General features: G+C 39.9%; 1 protein-coding gene across 1 annotated transcript in view; it reads right to left on the bottom strand.

Annotated features, from left to right (window-relative positions):
* MCF2L2 (MCF.2 cell line derived transforming sequence-like 2) overlaps window positions 1-13,948 on the bottom strand; it is a 280,069-nt gene that overhangs the window by 132,056 nt on the left and 134,065 nt on the right. Inside the window, exon 13 of the mRNA XM_069594515.1 lies at window positions 6,062-6,239. Coding sequence (XP_069450616.1) covers window positions 6,062-6,239 — 178 coding nt within the window. The remainder of the gene's footprint in view (window positions 1-6,061; window positions 6,240-13,948) is intronic.

Genomic DNA, 13,948 nt, shown 5'->3' with positions numbered 1-13,948 from the left:
CACCAGTCACATCCCTAACTGGGTATTGTTTTCGCTTTGGCTGTGTCTCTCCATTCTTTCTGGAGTTATTTCTATACTCTTCTCCAGTAGCATATTGGGCACCTACTGACCTGGGGATTCATCTTTCAGTGTCCTATCTTTTTGCCTTTTCGTACTGCTCATGGGGTTCTCAAGGCGAGAATGCTGAAGTGGTTTGCCATCCCCTTCCCCAGTAGACCACATTTTGTCAGAACTCTCCACCATGACCCATCTGTCTTGGGTGGCCCTACATGGCATGGGTCATACTTTCATTGAGTTAGACAAGGCTGTGGTCCATGTGATCAGATTGGTTAGTTTTCTGTGATTATGGTTTTCAGTCTGTCTGCCCTCTGATGGAGAAGGATAAGAGGCTTATTGAAGCTTCCTTATGAGAGAGACTAACTGAGGGGGAAACTGGGTTGTTCTGATGGGCAGTGCCATGCTCAGTAAATCTTTAATCCAATTTTCTGTTGATGGGTAAGGCTGTGTTCCCTCCCTGTTATTTACCTGGGGCCAAACTATGGTGGAGGTAGTGAAGATAATGGCTTTAGCTTATTCATCTGCAAAGTGGGGAATAAAGACGGGCTCAATAAAAGACAGAAATGGTATGGACCTAACAGAAGCAGAAGATATTAAGAAGAGGTGGCAAGAATACATGGAAGAACTGTACAAAAAGGATCTTTATGACCAAGATAATCGCGATGGTGTGATCACTCACCTAGAGCCAGACATCCTGGAATGTGAAGTCAAGTGGGCCTTAGAAAGCATCACTACGAACAAAGCAAGTGGAGGTGATGGAATTCCAGTTGAGCTATTTCAAATCCTGAAAGATGATGCTGTGAAAGTGCTGCCCTCCATATGCCAGCAAATTTGGAAAACTCAGCAGTGGCCACAGGACTGGAAAAGGTCAGTTTTCATTCCAATCCCAAAGAAAGGCAATGCCAAAGAATGCTCAAACTACCGCACAATTGCACTCATCTCGCATGCTAGTAAAGTAATGCTCAAAATTCTCCAAGCCAGGCTTCAGCAATACATGAACTGTGAACTTCCTGATGTTCATGCTGGTTTTAGAAATGGCAGAGGAACCAGAGATCAAATTGCCAACATCTGCTGGATCATCAAGAAAGCAAGAGAGTTTCAGAAAAACATCTATTTCTGCTTTATTGACTATGCCAAAGCCTTTGACTGTGTGGATCAGAACAAACTGTGGAAAATTCTGAAAGAGATGGGAATACCAGACCACTTGACCAGCTTCTTGAGAAACCTATATGCAGGTCAGGAAGCAACAGTTAGAACTGGACATGGAACAACAGACTGGTTGCGAGTGGGAAAAGGAGTCCGTCAAGGCTGTATATTGTCACCCTGCTTATTTAACTTATATGCAGAGTACATCATGAGAAATGCTGGGCTGGAAGAAGCACAAGCTGGAATCAAGATTGCTGGGAGAAATATCAATAACCTCAGATATGCAGATGACACCACTCTTATGGCAGAAAGTGAAGAGGAACTGAAAAGCCTCTTGATGAAAGTGAAAGAAAAGAGTGAAAAAGTTGGCTTAAAGCTCAACATTCAGAAATCGAAGATCATGGCGTCTGGTCCCATCACTTCATGGGAACTAGATGGGGAAACAGTGGAAATAGTGTTAGACTTTATTCAAAATCACTGCAGATGGTGATTGCAGCCATGAAATTAAAAGACGCTTACTCCTTGGAAGGAAAGTTATGACCAACCTAGACAGGATATTCAAAACCAGAGACATTACTTTGCCAACAAAGGTCCATCTAGTCAAGGCTATGGTTTTTTCCAGTGGTCATGTATGGATGTAAGAGTCAGACTGTGAAGAAAGCTAAGCTCTGAAGAATTGATGCTTTTGAACTGTGGTGTTGGAGGAGACTCTTGAGAATCCCTTGGACTGCAAGAAGATCCAACCAGTCCATTCTAAAGGAGATCAGTCCTGTGTATTCTTTGGAAGGAGTGATGCTAAAGCTGAAACTTAAGTACTTTGGCCACCTCATGCAAAGAGTTGACTCATTGGAAAAGACTCTGATGCTGGGAGGGATTGGGGGCAGGAGGAGAAGGGGACGACAGAGGATGAGATGGCTGGATGGCATCACCGACTCGATACACATGAGTTTGGGTGGACTCCAGGAGTTGGTGATGGACAGGGAGGCCTGGTGTGCTGCGATTCATGGGGTCACAAAGAGTCGGACATGACTGAGCTACTAACTGAACTGAACAGCATGTATGTATGTATGTATGAGGCCTTAGTGATTTAATATGCACAAAGTGTTTAGGTCTTGGTAAGCACTCAGTATATTTTAGCTACTATTATAGCCACTGAAAGGGGCTTCCCAGGTAATTCTTTACGGTGGTAAAGAATCCGTCTGCCAATGCAAGAGACACGGAAGATGCAGTTTCAATCCCTGTGTTGGCAAGATCCCCAGGAGTAGGAAATGGCAAACCACTCCAGTATTCCTGCCTAGAAAACTCCATGGACAGAGGAGTCTGACTGGCTGCAGCCCACGAGGTCGCAAAGAGTCAGACATAAATGGGCACACATAGCCACGAAAGAATGTTTTCAGGTTCCTTGTGTACTTCAGAGAGGTTCAAAGTACCCAAGACACTTGGCTACCAAGAGTCAGAGCTGAGATTCCAGCTCCCACCTCTAAGTGGCCCTGACCATGTTCCTTCCACTGTGAAATATAATACTTTATCATGGCATGGACTCAGTTACTAAGGGATCAGCTGAATGTGTTTGAAAATCCTGTTATCAGCCAGCTAGAGTCCACACTCAGTGGTTAATCTCCAAAACAAAAGCACAGGAGCATTATACAAAATAAGCAAGTCGCCTGACCAAAGTCCACAGTACCTGTTCAGACGTGTCAAAGATCTGTGGATCCTAGGATCATTAATTACTGTGAAGTCTTGTGTTTGAAAAGCTGAGAAACAATCTATCATTGTGCTTTGTTTATTTGTAACAAATATATGTCCTTTAAAATAATGAGGGAAATCCAAAAAAAAAATAATAATAATAATGAGGGAAGCAAAGTCATATAAAGGAGTATAATTAATTTTGGGAAAGTGACCTATATAAGAGGTCAGGAGAACCAAGCCCTGTTTCTAACCATCCAAGAAGGACGTCTCTGTGTGTGCATGTCTGTGTGTATCTGGGGTGTGCATGCATAAGTGTGTCTGAGTGTACATGTGTACGTATGTGTGTGTGTGGAAAAATTTTGGAAAGAAATTCACAAAACTGAATTTAGTGAACTAAACACTAAAGTTATAACACTAAACTGTTACTAACTTTTTTATTCTAAAAAGCTTAATATGTGGTAGGAGACAGGGGACTGTAAATTGTATTAAATGGAGAGTTACCAAAAGACCCCATAATTTTCAGATAAATAAAACCTGAAAGAATTTGTTGCAAACAGACCTGTAAAACAAGAAATGCCAAAGGAAGGATTTCAGCCAGAAGAGACAAAATACAGGATGGTAATTCAATAAGGAATAAAGAACATCAGAAATGATGAATAGGAAGTAAATATAAAATTGTCTATATATTTGTTCCTTTTTTTTGTCCTTTCTCCAAATTTTGTTGAAAGATATATGCCTGTTTAAAGCAAAAATTATAACACAATCTTGGGGTATGTAACATATACTGACATAATATTTAGGATAAGAATAGCACAGAAGATGATTAAATGGCATATGCAACTATACTGTTGCAAATTTCCTGTATTTACACAATGTGCTACAATATTAACTCAAAGTAGATTGTGAGAAATTAGGGACACACATGGTAATACCTACAAGAAACACTGGGGGAAAAACAATGCAAAAAGGTATGTGTGTATGTATGTAAAAAGTCAGTAGAGGAATTAAAACAGAATACTAAAAAAATGGCTAACCTGAAAAAAGTCAGGAAAGGAGATAAGAGGAATAAAAAAAATATGAGACAAATAGAAAAGAAATAATGAAATAGTAGCTCTAAATCCAACTATATCAATAATTATATATTATGTAAAATCAATTAAACACTAATTAGAAGATAGAAGTTAACATAATGTTTTTAAAAGGGGAGACCCAAGTAAAGCTGTCTATAAGAAATATATGTTAAAAATAAAGTCAGAAATAGAAGAATGGAAAAAGTGTATCATGTAAACATTAAGCATAAAAAGCTGGAATGGCAATATTAATATCTGACAAAGTAGACTTCAATATAGGGCCTATTACTAAAGATAAGAAGGGAAAGAGTGATATTTCATCATCATAAAAGGGCCAATATATCTTCAAGATAAAATAATTATGAATCTGTGTATGCTTAATAACAGTTTCAAAATACATGTGGTAACAAATTATATATATATATTATATAAAAATATCCAACAGTGTTTACCTAGAATGCATGATTCTTTTAACATATAAAAATAAATCACTGTAATCCACCATATAAACCAATAAAGGAGAAAAATCATACATAGCGCTTCCCACGTGACACTAGTGGTCAAGAACCTGCCTGCCAATGCAGGAGACATAAGTGAGGCAATTTCAGTCCCTAAGTTGGGAAGATCTCCTGGAGAAGGAAATGGCAAATCACTCCAGTATTCTTGCCTGGAGAATTCCATGGATAGAGGAGCCTGGAGGGCCATAGTCCATGAGGTCGCAAAGAGTCGGACACTACTGAGCAACTGCTGCTGCTGCTAAGTTGCTTCAGTCATGTCCGACTCTGTGTGACCCCATAGATGGCAGCCCACCAGGCTCCCCCGTCCCTGGGATTCTCCAGGCAAGAACACTGGAGTGGGTTGCCATTTCCTTCTCCAATGCATGAAAGTGAAAAGTGAAAGTAACGTCGCTCAGTCATGTCTGACTCTTTGCGACCCCATGGACTGCAGCCCACCAGGCTCCTCCATCCTTGGGATTTTCTAGGCAAGAGTACTGGAGTGGGGTGCCATTGCCTTCTCCACTGAGCAACTACTAGTAACTAACTATATGCACCAAACAGAGCATCTGAAAAATCCAACAATCATTCATGATAAAACTCTTAACAAACTGGAATAGAAGGGAACTTTCTCAATCTCATAAAGTACGTCTGTGAAAAACTTACTGCTAACATATACTTCAAGGTGAACAATAAGTTTTTCCCTACAAATTGGGAAAAATCATGGATGTCTGATCTTACCACTTCTATTCAATGTTCTACTAAATGTTCCAGCCATTATCATAGGGCAAGGGGAAAAAAAGCATAAAGACTAAAACAGAAGTAAAATTGTCCTTATTTACAGATGATATGATTACATTTCTATACAGAAATATATTCCTATTGATAATAGTTATATATGGTAAATTCCATTTATCATACGGCTTTTTTAAAACATGACATATCTAAGATCTTTACACTCAAAACTACTATATTGTTGAGGAAAATTAAAGAAGACCTAAATAAATGGAACATTATAACATTTATAAGTTGAAAGATTCAACATTGGTGAGATAAAAGTTCTCCCCAAACTGAACTATATACTCATTCAGTGATCTACATATTCATCCCAGAAGAAACTGAAAGGTGATTTTACAATTTATATGGAAATGAAGAGGACCTAAAATAGCCGAAACAATCTTGAAAAATAACAAAGTTGAAAGACTTATACTACCTAATCTCAAGTCTTATTAGTAGGCTATAGTAATCAAGACCATGGAAGATTGATGTAAGGACTCATCTTTTTATTTTTTTCAAAGAACCAATTTTACCACTCTTTTGCTAACAGAATCTTGTTGGCCTTTTAAAGGTTTTTAATGAAGCTTATTTTATGCTAATGCTCTTCTTGCATTTATATTGTTCTTCTACTAGACTGTGAACTTCTCCTGGCATCCAGGCATTCAATATTACATAAATGTATCAGTCTTCAATGCCTGTACTATTCCATATCTTATATAATATCTATTGAAACAGTGACCATTATGCATCTTAAACAAGCATAATCTAAATCCTCATGAGCATGGATGAAACATAAAGCCACAAAACTTCCTTCCCCAAATAACTCACCCAAGGTGGAGGGCTGGCTGATTTTTGGTGACACCCATTTTGGGGAGGACTCAGGATGGGGGGCCACGGGTTGCACTGGGCGAGTCTGTCTGGCTGCCAGTTTCATCAGACTCATTTGTCTCTTGTGAAATATTTCCTGCACGTCGCTCAGCTTCTGCAAGACTTTCTGGGCTTTAGCCTATGAGAATAAAAAGTAGATCATGAGCTGGTGGCTCTGTACTGAATCTGAGAACAGGAGGCATTCCCTTTCTCCCATCTTCCCCTCTTCTCTGAGCATCCATATGCAGGTCATTGCATATCTTGCCTTGTACAGAATTGTGCTTCTAAGAGCCTGTACCTCCCACTTGATTGTCAGTGGTTGTATTCTTTTCACCACTGTATCTCCAGCACCTGGAACACTGCCAGGCACCGAGTGGTTCAGTTCAGCTCAGCTCAGTTCAGTCACTCAGTCATGTCCGACTCTTTGCCACTTGATGGACTGCAGCAGGCCAGGCTTCCCTGTCTATATCAACAACTCCCAGAGCTTACTCAAACTCATGCCCATTGAGTCGGTGATGCTATCCAATCATCTCATCCTCTGTCTTCCCCTTCTCCTCCCACCTTCAATCTTTCCCAGCATCAGGGTCTTTTCAAATGAGTCAGTTCTTTGCATGAGGTGGCCAAAAATTGTAGTTTCAGCTTCAAAATCAGTCCTTCCAATGAATATTCAGGACTGATTTAATTTAGGATGGACAGGTTGGATCTCCTTGCAGTCCAAGGGACTCACAAGAGTCGTCTCCAATACGACAGTTCAAAAGCATCAACTATTTGGCACTCAGCTTTCTTTATAGTCCAACTTTCACATCCATACATGACTATTGGAAAAACCAAAGCTTTGACTAGATGGACCTTGGTTGGCAAAGTAATGTCTCTGCTTTTTAATATGCTGCCTAGATTGGCCATAACTTTCCTTCCAAGGAGCAAGTGTCTTTTAATTTCATGGCTGCAGTCACCATCTGCAGTGATTTTGGAGCCCCCAAAAATAAAGTCAGCCACTGTTTCCACTGTATCCCCATCTATTTGCCATGAAGTGATGGGACCAGATGCCATGATCTTCGTTTTCTGAATGTTGAGCTTTAAGCCAACTTTTTCATTCTCCTCTTTCACTTTCATCAAGAGGCTCTTTAGTTCTTTGCTTTCTGCCATAAGGGTGGCATATGGCATATCTGCATATCTGAGGTTATTAATATTTCTCCCGGCAATCTTGATTCCAGCTTGTGCTTCATCCAGTCCAGCATTTCTCATGATGTACTCTGCATATAAGTTAAATAAGCAGGGTGACAATATACAGACTTGACGTACTCCTTTCCCGATTTGGAACCAGTCTATTGTTCCATGTGCAGTTCTAACTGCTGCTTCCTCACCTGCATACAGATTTCTCAGGAGGCAGGTCAGGTGGTCTGGTATTCCCATCTCTCAAAGAATTTTCCACAGTTTGTTGTGATCCACATAGTCAAAGGCTTTGGCATAGTCAATAAAGCAGAAGGAGATGCTTTTCTGAAATTCTCTCGCTTTTTCAATGATCCAACAGATGTTGGCAATTTGATCTCTGGTTCCTCTGCCTTTTCTAAATCCACTTTGAACATCTGGAAGTTCATGGTTCATGTACTGTTGAAGCCTGGCTTGGAGAATTTTGTGCATTACTTTGCTAGTGTGTGAGATGAGTACAATTGTGAGGTAGTTGAGCGTTCTTTGGCATTGCTTTTCTTTGGGATTGGAATGAAAACTTTTTGAATGAAAAATGACCTTTCCAGTCCTGTGGCCACTGCTGAGTTTTCCAAATTTGCTGGTATATTGAGTGCAACACTTTCACAGCATCATCTTTTAGGATTTGAAATAGCTCAACTGGAATTCCATCGCTTCCACTAGCTTTGTTCATAGTGATGCTTCCTAAGACCCACTTGACTTGGCATTCCAGGATGTCTGGCTCTAGGTGAGTGATCACACCATTGTGATTATCTGGGTCATGAAGATCTTTTTTGTATAGTTCTTCTGTGTATTCTTGCTACCTCTTCTTAATATCTTCTGCTTCTGTGAGGTCCATACCATTTCTGTCCTTTATTGTGCCCATCTTTTCATGAAACATTCCCTTGGTATCTCTAATTTTCTTGAAGAGATCTCTAGTCTTTCCCATTCTGTTGTTTTCCTCTATTTCTTTGCACTGATCACCGACGAAGGCTTTCCTATTTCTCCTTGCTATTCTTTGGAACTCTGCATTCAAATGGGTGTATCTTTCCTTTTCTCCTTTGCCTTTCACTTCTCTTCTTATCACGGCTATTTGTAAGTGCTCCTCAGACAACCATTTGGCCTTTTGCATTTCTTTTTCTTGGGGATGGTCTTGATCCCTGCCTCCTGTACAATGTCACAAACCTCCGTCCATAGTTCTTCAGGCACTCTGTGTATCAGATATAATCCCTTGAATCTATTTCTCACTTCCACTGTATAATCATAAGGGATTTGATTTATGTCATACCTTAATGGTCTGGTGGTTTTCCCTACTGTCTTCAATTTAAGTCTGAATTTGGCAATAAGGAGTTCATGATCTGAGCCACAGCCAGCTCCCGGTCTTGTTTTTGCTGACTGTATAGAGCTTCTCCATCTTTGGCTGCAAAGAATATAATCAATCTGATTTCAGTGTTGACCATCTGGTGATGTCCACGCGTAGAGTCTTCTCTTGTGTTGTTGGAAGAGGGTGTTTGCTATGACCAGTGCGTTCTCTTGGCAAAACTCTATTAGCCTTTGCCCTGCTTCATTCTATACTCCAAGGCCAAATTAGCCTGTTACTCTAGGTATTTCTTGACTTCCTACTTTTGCATTCCAGTCCGCTATCATGAAAAGGACATCTTTTTTGGGTGTTAGTTCTAGAAGGTCTCATAGAACCATACAACTTCAGCTTCTTCAGCATTACTGGTCAGGGCATAGACTTGGATTACTGTAAAACTGAATGGTTTGCCTCGGAAACAAGCAGAGATCATTCTGTCATTTTTGAGATTGCATCCAATTACTGCAAGTACTTCGGACTCTTTTGTTGACTATGAGTTAATATATGCTGAGCAGGTAAATGCTCACTAAGCCAAATCCATTCATGATAGAAAAGGATGTCACATGCCAACTTACAAAAGAATGATTCCAAAATGAGAAATGTAACCTGAATAAACGCCCTGGTGGAGAAAAGACTATAAGTATTGTAGGGGAAGGGGTAGCTAAATTTTGAGGCAGGATCAAGGGAACCTCAAGGATGTGTGATGAAAAGGATATACATTTAAATTTTATTCTGCAAGACCTCTTCTCTCTATATAAGTTAGGAAAGAAATAAACTGATGAAGTACCAGGAGAAAGATGGAACTCAAACATGTTCTCACAAGGGACTATGTTCCCTAAGGCAGAGATTCAGGAGAACAAGAAACCAGAACTGTTTCACCTGGGTTTCCCCAAGGCCTGAATCCAGCTGAAATACGTTTCTTTCAGCATGATGTCCCTTCAATTCTGGTGGGTCATGGAAGTGGGTAGCTTTCTCTTTGTCATGCTGACTCTGACATCCATCTTGTGAATGATTTTAACCACCAAAGGAGGGACTCAGAAGAGTCGAACCACCATAACCCATGCAGGGTGGTCTGAGGATGCCACATTTCAAAAGTACAGGCTCAGCACACATCTAGGGAGGTTGCCACATTTGGCAACTGGAAAAAGTAAATTTGTCTTTTCTATGCTGAACCATCTTCTGAGGAAAGAGCAAAGATCCTGAGGTTTGGAATGTTAGCTATGGAACAACTCTTCCCCTATAGCCTAAGGCCCTGTCAAGGCTGACCTCTGCACTAAAATCTGAGTCTGGCCTCATTCCTTGGAGGATCTGAAGGCAGACCTGAACTGTCTATCCAGTACCCACTGGCCACATGTGGTTAGTGAGCACCTGGAATGTGGCTAGTCTGATTTGAGCTGCATTGTTTAAATACACACTGGATTTTGAACATTTACTTGAAAAAAGAACATAAAATATCTCATTAAAATATAGTTAATTATACAACAGTGATTTATGTTGAAATATTTGCACAAAGGTAGAAGAAAACATTATTAAAATTGATTTAATTTGTTTCTATTTTTTTAAATGCAGCTACCAGAAAATCTTGAATTACATGCATGGTTTACATTATATTTCTATTGAAAAGTTTTGATCTAGACTACAGATTGGCAATTTTTTTGAAAAGGACCAAACAGCAAATATTTCAGGCTTTGCAGATCCTCTAGTCTCTGATGAATCTGCCAAACTTGGCTATTTTAGCACAAAAGCAGTCATAGATGATAGATAACACATAAATGAAAGTGAGCAACTGTGTTCTGATAAAACTTGATTTATAAAAATAGGTAGCAATCCCTTATGATTATACAGTGGAGGCGATGAATAGATGTACTCCTTTCCCAATTTTGAATGATGTTCATGTTCACGGAACATTGTTCCATGTCCAGTTCTAAGTATAAGTTACTTCATGGCAAATATAAGGAGAAATAGTGGAAACACTGACTGATTTTATTTTCTTGGGCTCCAAAGTCACTGCAGACAGTGACTGCAGCCATGAAATTAAAAGAAGATTGCTCCTTGGAAGGAAAGCTATGACAAATCTAGACAGCTTTGCCAACAAAAGTCTATATAGTCAAAGCTATGGTTTGTATGGTTTGTAGTCATGAGAGTTGGACCATAATGAAGGCTGAGTGCCAAAGAATTGATACTTCCGAATTGCGGTGTTGGAGAAGACTTTTGAGAGTCCCTTGGACAGCAAGGAGATCAAATCAGTCAATCCTAAAGGAAATCAACACTGGATATTCCATGAGAAGGACTAATGCTGAAGCTGAAACTCCAGTACTTCGCTACCTGATGTGAAGAACTGACTCATTTGAAAAGACCCTGATGCTGGGAAAGATCGTCATTTCCTCCTCCAGGGGATCTTTCTGACCCAGGGATTAAATCCATGTCTCCTGCATCTCCTGCATTGCAGGCAAATTATTTACCACTGAGCCACTGGGAAGCTTCCCATTAAGTCAGTTAATATTTGCTTTATAGATTTAGGTTTTCCTATACTAGGTGCATACATGTTAATAAGAGTTATACCCCTTGTATATTCTTGTATTGATCCCTTTATCATTAAATAATACTCTTCTTTGTCCTTTGTTACAGACTTTGTTTTAAAGTCCATTTTGTCTGATATTACTACCTTCTCTTTATTGCTGTTTCCATTTGTACAAAGTATCTTCTACCATCCTCTCACTTTCAGTCTGTGTGTCTTTAGCTCTGAAGTGAGTCCCTTGTAAGTCACATATAGAAAGGTATTCTTTTTTAATCCAATCAGCCATTCTCTGTCTTTTGACTGGAGAATTTATTCCACTGACATATAAATAATTATTGATAGTTTTATACTTCCTGCCATTTTGTTACTTGTTTTCTGGTTTTTGTAGCTGTTGTCTGTCCTTTCCTTCTTTTAGTTTCTTAACTCGTGGTTTCATGATTTTCTTTAGTGGAATGCTTGTGTTCCTCTCTCTCTGATTTTTGTATATCTGTTGTGGGTTTTGATTTGTGGTTATTATGGAGTTCATATATGTTTATCTGTAACTATATTCATTTGTTTCAAACTGGTACTCATTTAAATTAAAACACATTCTAAAATAGCTACACTTTTTTACTGCCCCTCCCTCATGTTTTGTGTTTTTGATGTGTATTTTACATCTTCATGAGTATCTCTTCACTGTTCACTGTAGTTATGTTTAATTTTATGATTTTTTATCTTTTAATCTTCCTGCCAGCTTAGTTAAGTGGTTCATCCACAGCCTTCACTACATATTTGCTTTTACTATTGGAATTTTTCCTTTCCTATAGATTCTTACTTCTTGTAGCATTTTCTTTCCACTTTGGATCATCTCTTTTAACATTTATTTAGTATTGATGAACTCTTTTAGTTTTTGCTCATCTAATAAGTTATCTCTCATTCAATTCTAAAAGGTAATCTTACTGTGTAGAGTATCATACATTGTAGGTTTTTTTCTTTCAGCATTTTAAATATATCATAGCCACTCACTCTGGACTGCAAAGTTTCTGCAGAAAAATCAGCTGATAGCCTTATGGGGGTTCCCTTGTATATAGCTCTTTTTTTCTCCCCCTCTTGTTGCCTTTAGAACTCTCTTTATCTTCAACTTTCGTCATTTTAATTACACCTAGTGTGGGTCTCTTTGGGTTCATCTGGTGTGGGCTGCTCTGTGCTTCTTGTACCTGGTTATCTGTTTCCTTACTCGGGTTTGGGAAGTTTTCAGTTATAATTTCATCAAATATATTTTTGACTCCTCTGTCTCTCTCTCTTTTTTCCTTCTGGGGCCTCTATAATGCAAATGCTGGTATGCTTAATGTTGTTCCAGTTCAGTTCAGTTCAGTTCAGTCGCTCAGTCGTGTCCGACTCTTTGCAGGGGTCCCTTAATCTATTCCATTTTTAAAATTTGTTTTCTTTCTGCTATTCTGATTGGGTAGTTTCCATTATTCTGTCTTCCAGACCACTTGTGTATTCTTCTGTTTCACCTGGTCTGCTGTTAATTCCTTCTAGTGTGTTTTTCATTTCAGTTATTGTATTCTTAAGTTCTGACTGGTTCTTTTTTATATTTCTTAGTTCCTTGTTAATATTTCCACTGTGTTCACCTATTCTTTTCCCTAGTTCAGTTAGCATTCTTATTACCAACACTTTGAACTATTCATCTGGTAAATTATTTATCTCTGTTTCATTAGTTGTTTTTTCAGGTTTTTTTTTTCTTGTTCTTTCATTTGAAACAAACAACTTTTACGGTCTTTTTATTCTGCTTAACTTTTTCTGTCTTTATGAAATTAGGTGAAACAGTTCTCTATCCTGGTCTTGAAGGGGTGTCCTTGTGTGGGAACATCCCTAGATAGTCTGCATGTGCCCAGTGGCTTTGGTGGGAGAGCTGGATCTGACATGAACACAAGTCATATCTTTCCTTAGGGTGTGCTGGCAGCTAGCACCTTGGTAGGTTATGGGCTGGAGATGGAGGGGCTGAAGCCAGAGCCAGGTATGACTCAGACTTCCCCTCAGCTCAGTGGCTATCCCTGCCCTATTGGGTGAGGGGTCTAATCTCAGATTGCTGGAACAGAGGCCCTGAGAGTTGGGTCTGAGGTGATTCTATTCTGTGTGCTCTCCCCCTTTCCCCAGAATTGCCCCAGAGGGAAGCAGTGCTGGAACAAGAGGAGTGAGAGTGGGCACCTGGTGTGGACTGGGGTGTGTGCTGGAGTGGTTCCAGCACATAAGTCAGAATTTAAACTACTCTGGATCTGCCTCCTCCATGAGCACCCGTAACGGCTGCCCTCACCCCAGTTTGGGTGCTGTGCCAGGTCTGAGCCAGCTCCACACCCCAACCCCCACAACTGTACTCTTCCAAAAGCTGTGGCAGCTCTTGCCCTAGTGTCAAGCTGCACCACAGAGCAAGAACTGCCAAGTGAGCACTTAGCTTGGGCTGAGTCAGTCATTGGTGCAGACACAGGAAACTAGCCAGAATCCTGGGGAATTTCAATGTGCTTCATCTACCTTGTTTCAGTTTTCAAACCAACTAAAGGGACTCATCTTCCTTGTTGCAGATCCCAGGGCTGGGGTGCCCATATGTGGTTCAAATTGCTCACTCCCTAAAAGGCCTGTGTAATCCCCCTCCTTTTTTGTGTCCTCTCCCAGGGGTGTGGTCCTGACCTAATTCCATATGGATCGTTCTTATAGCTTTGGTCGTATAAGTGTCTTTCTACCAGTCTCATTTGTTTTCAGTGAGAACTGTTGCACGTGTCGATGTAATCTTGATGTGTTTTTTGGGAGA

Source organism: Ovis canadensis, chromosome 1, assembly GCF_042477335.2.
Source record: "Ovis canadensis isolate MfBH-ARS-UI-01 breed Bighorn chromosome 1, ARS-UI_OviCan_v2, whole genome shotgun sequence".
NCBI classification, from domain to species: Eukaryota; Metazoa; Chordata; class Mammalia; order Artiodactyla; family Bovidae; genus Ovis; species Ovis canadensis.
This window is presented reverse-complemented; position numbering and strand designations above follow the sequence as displayed.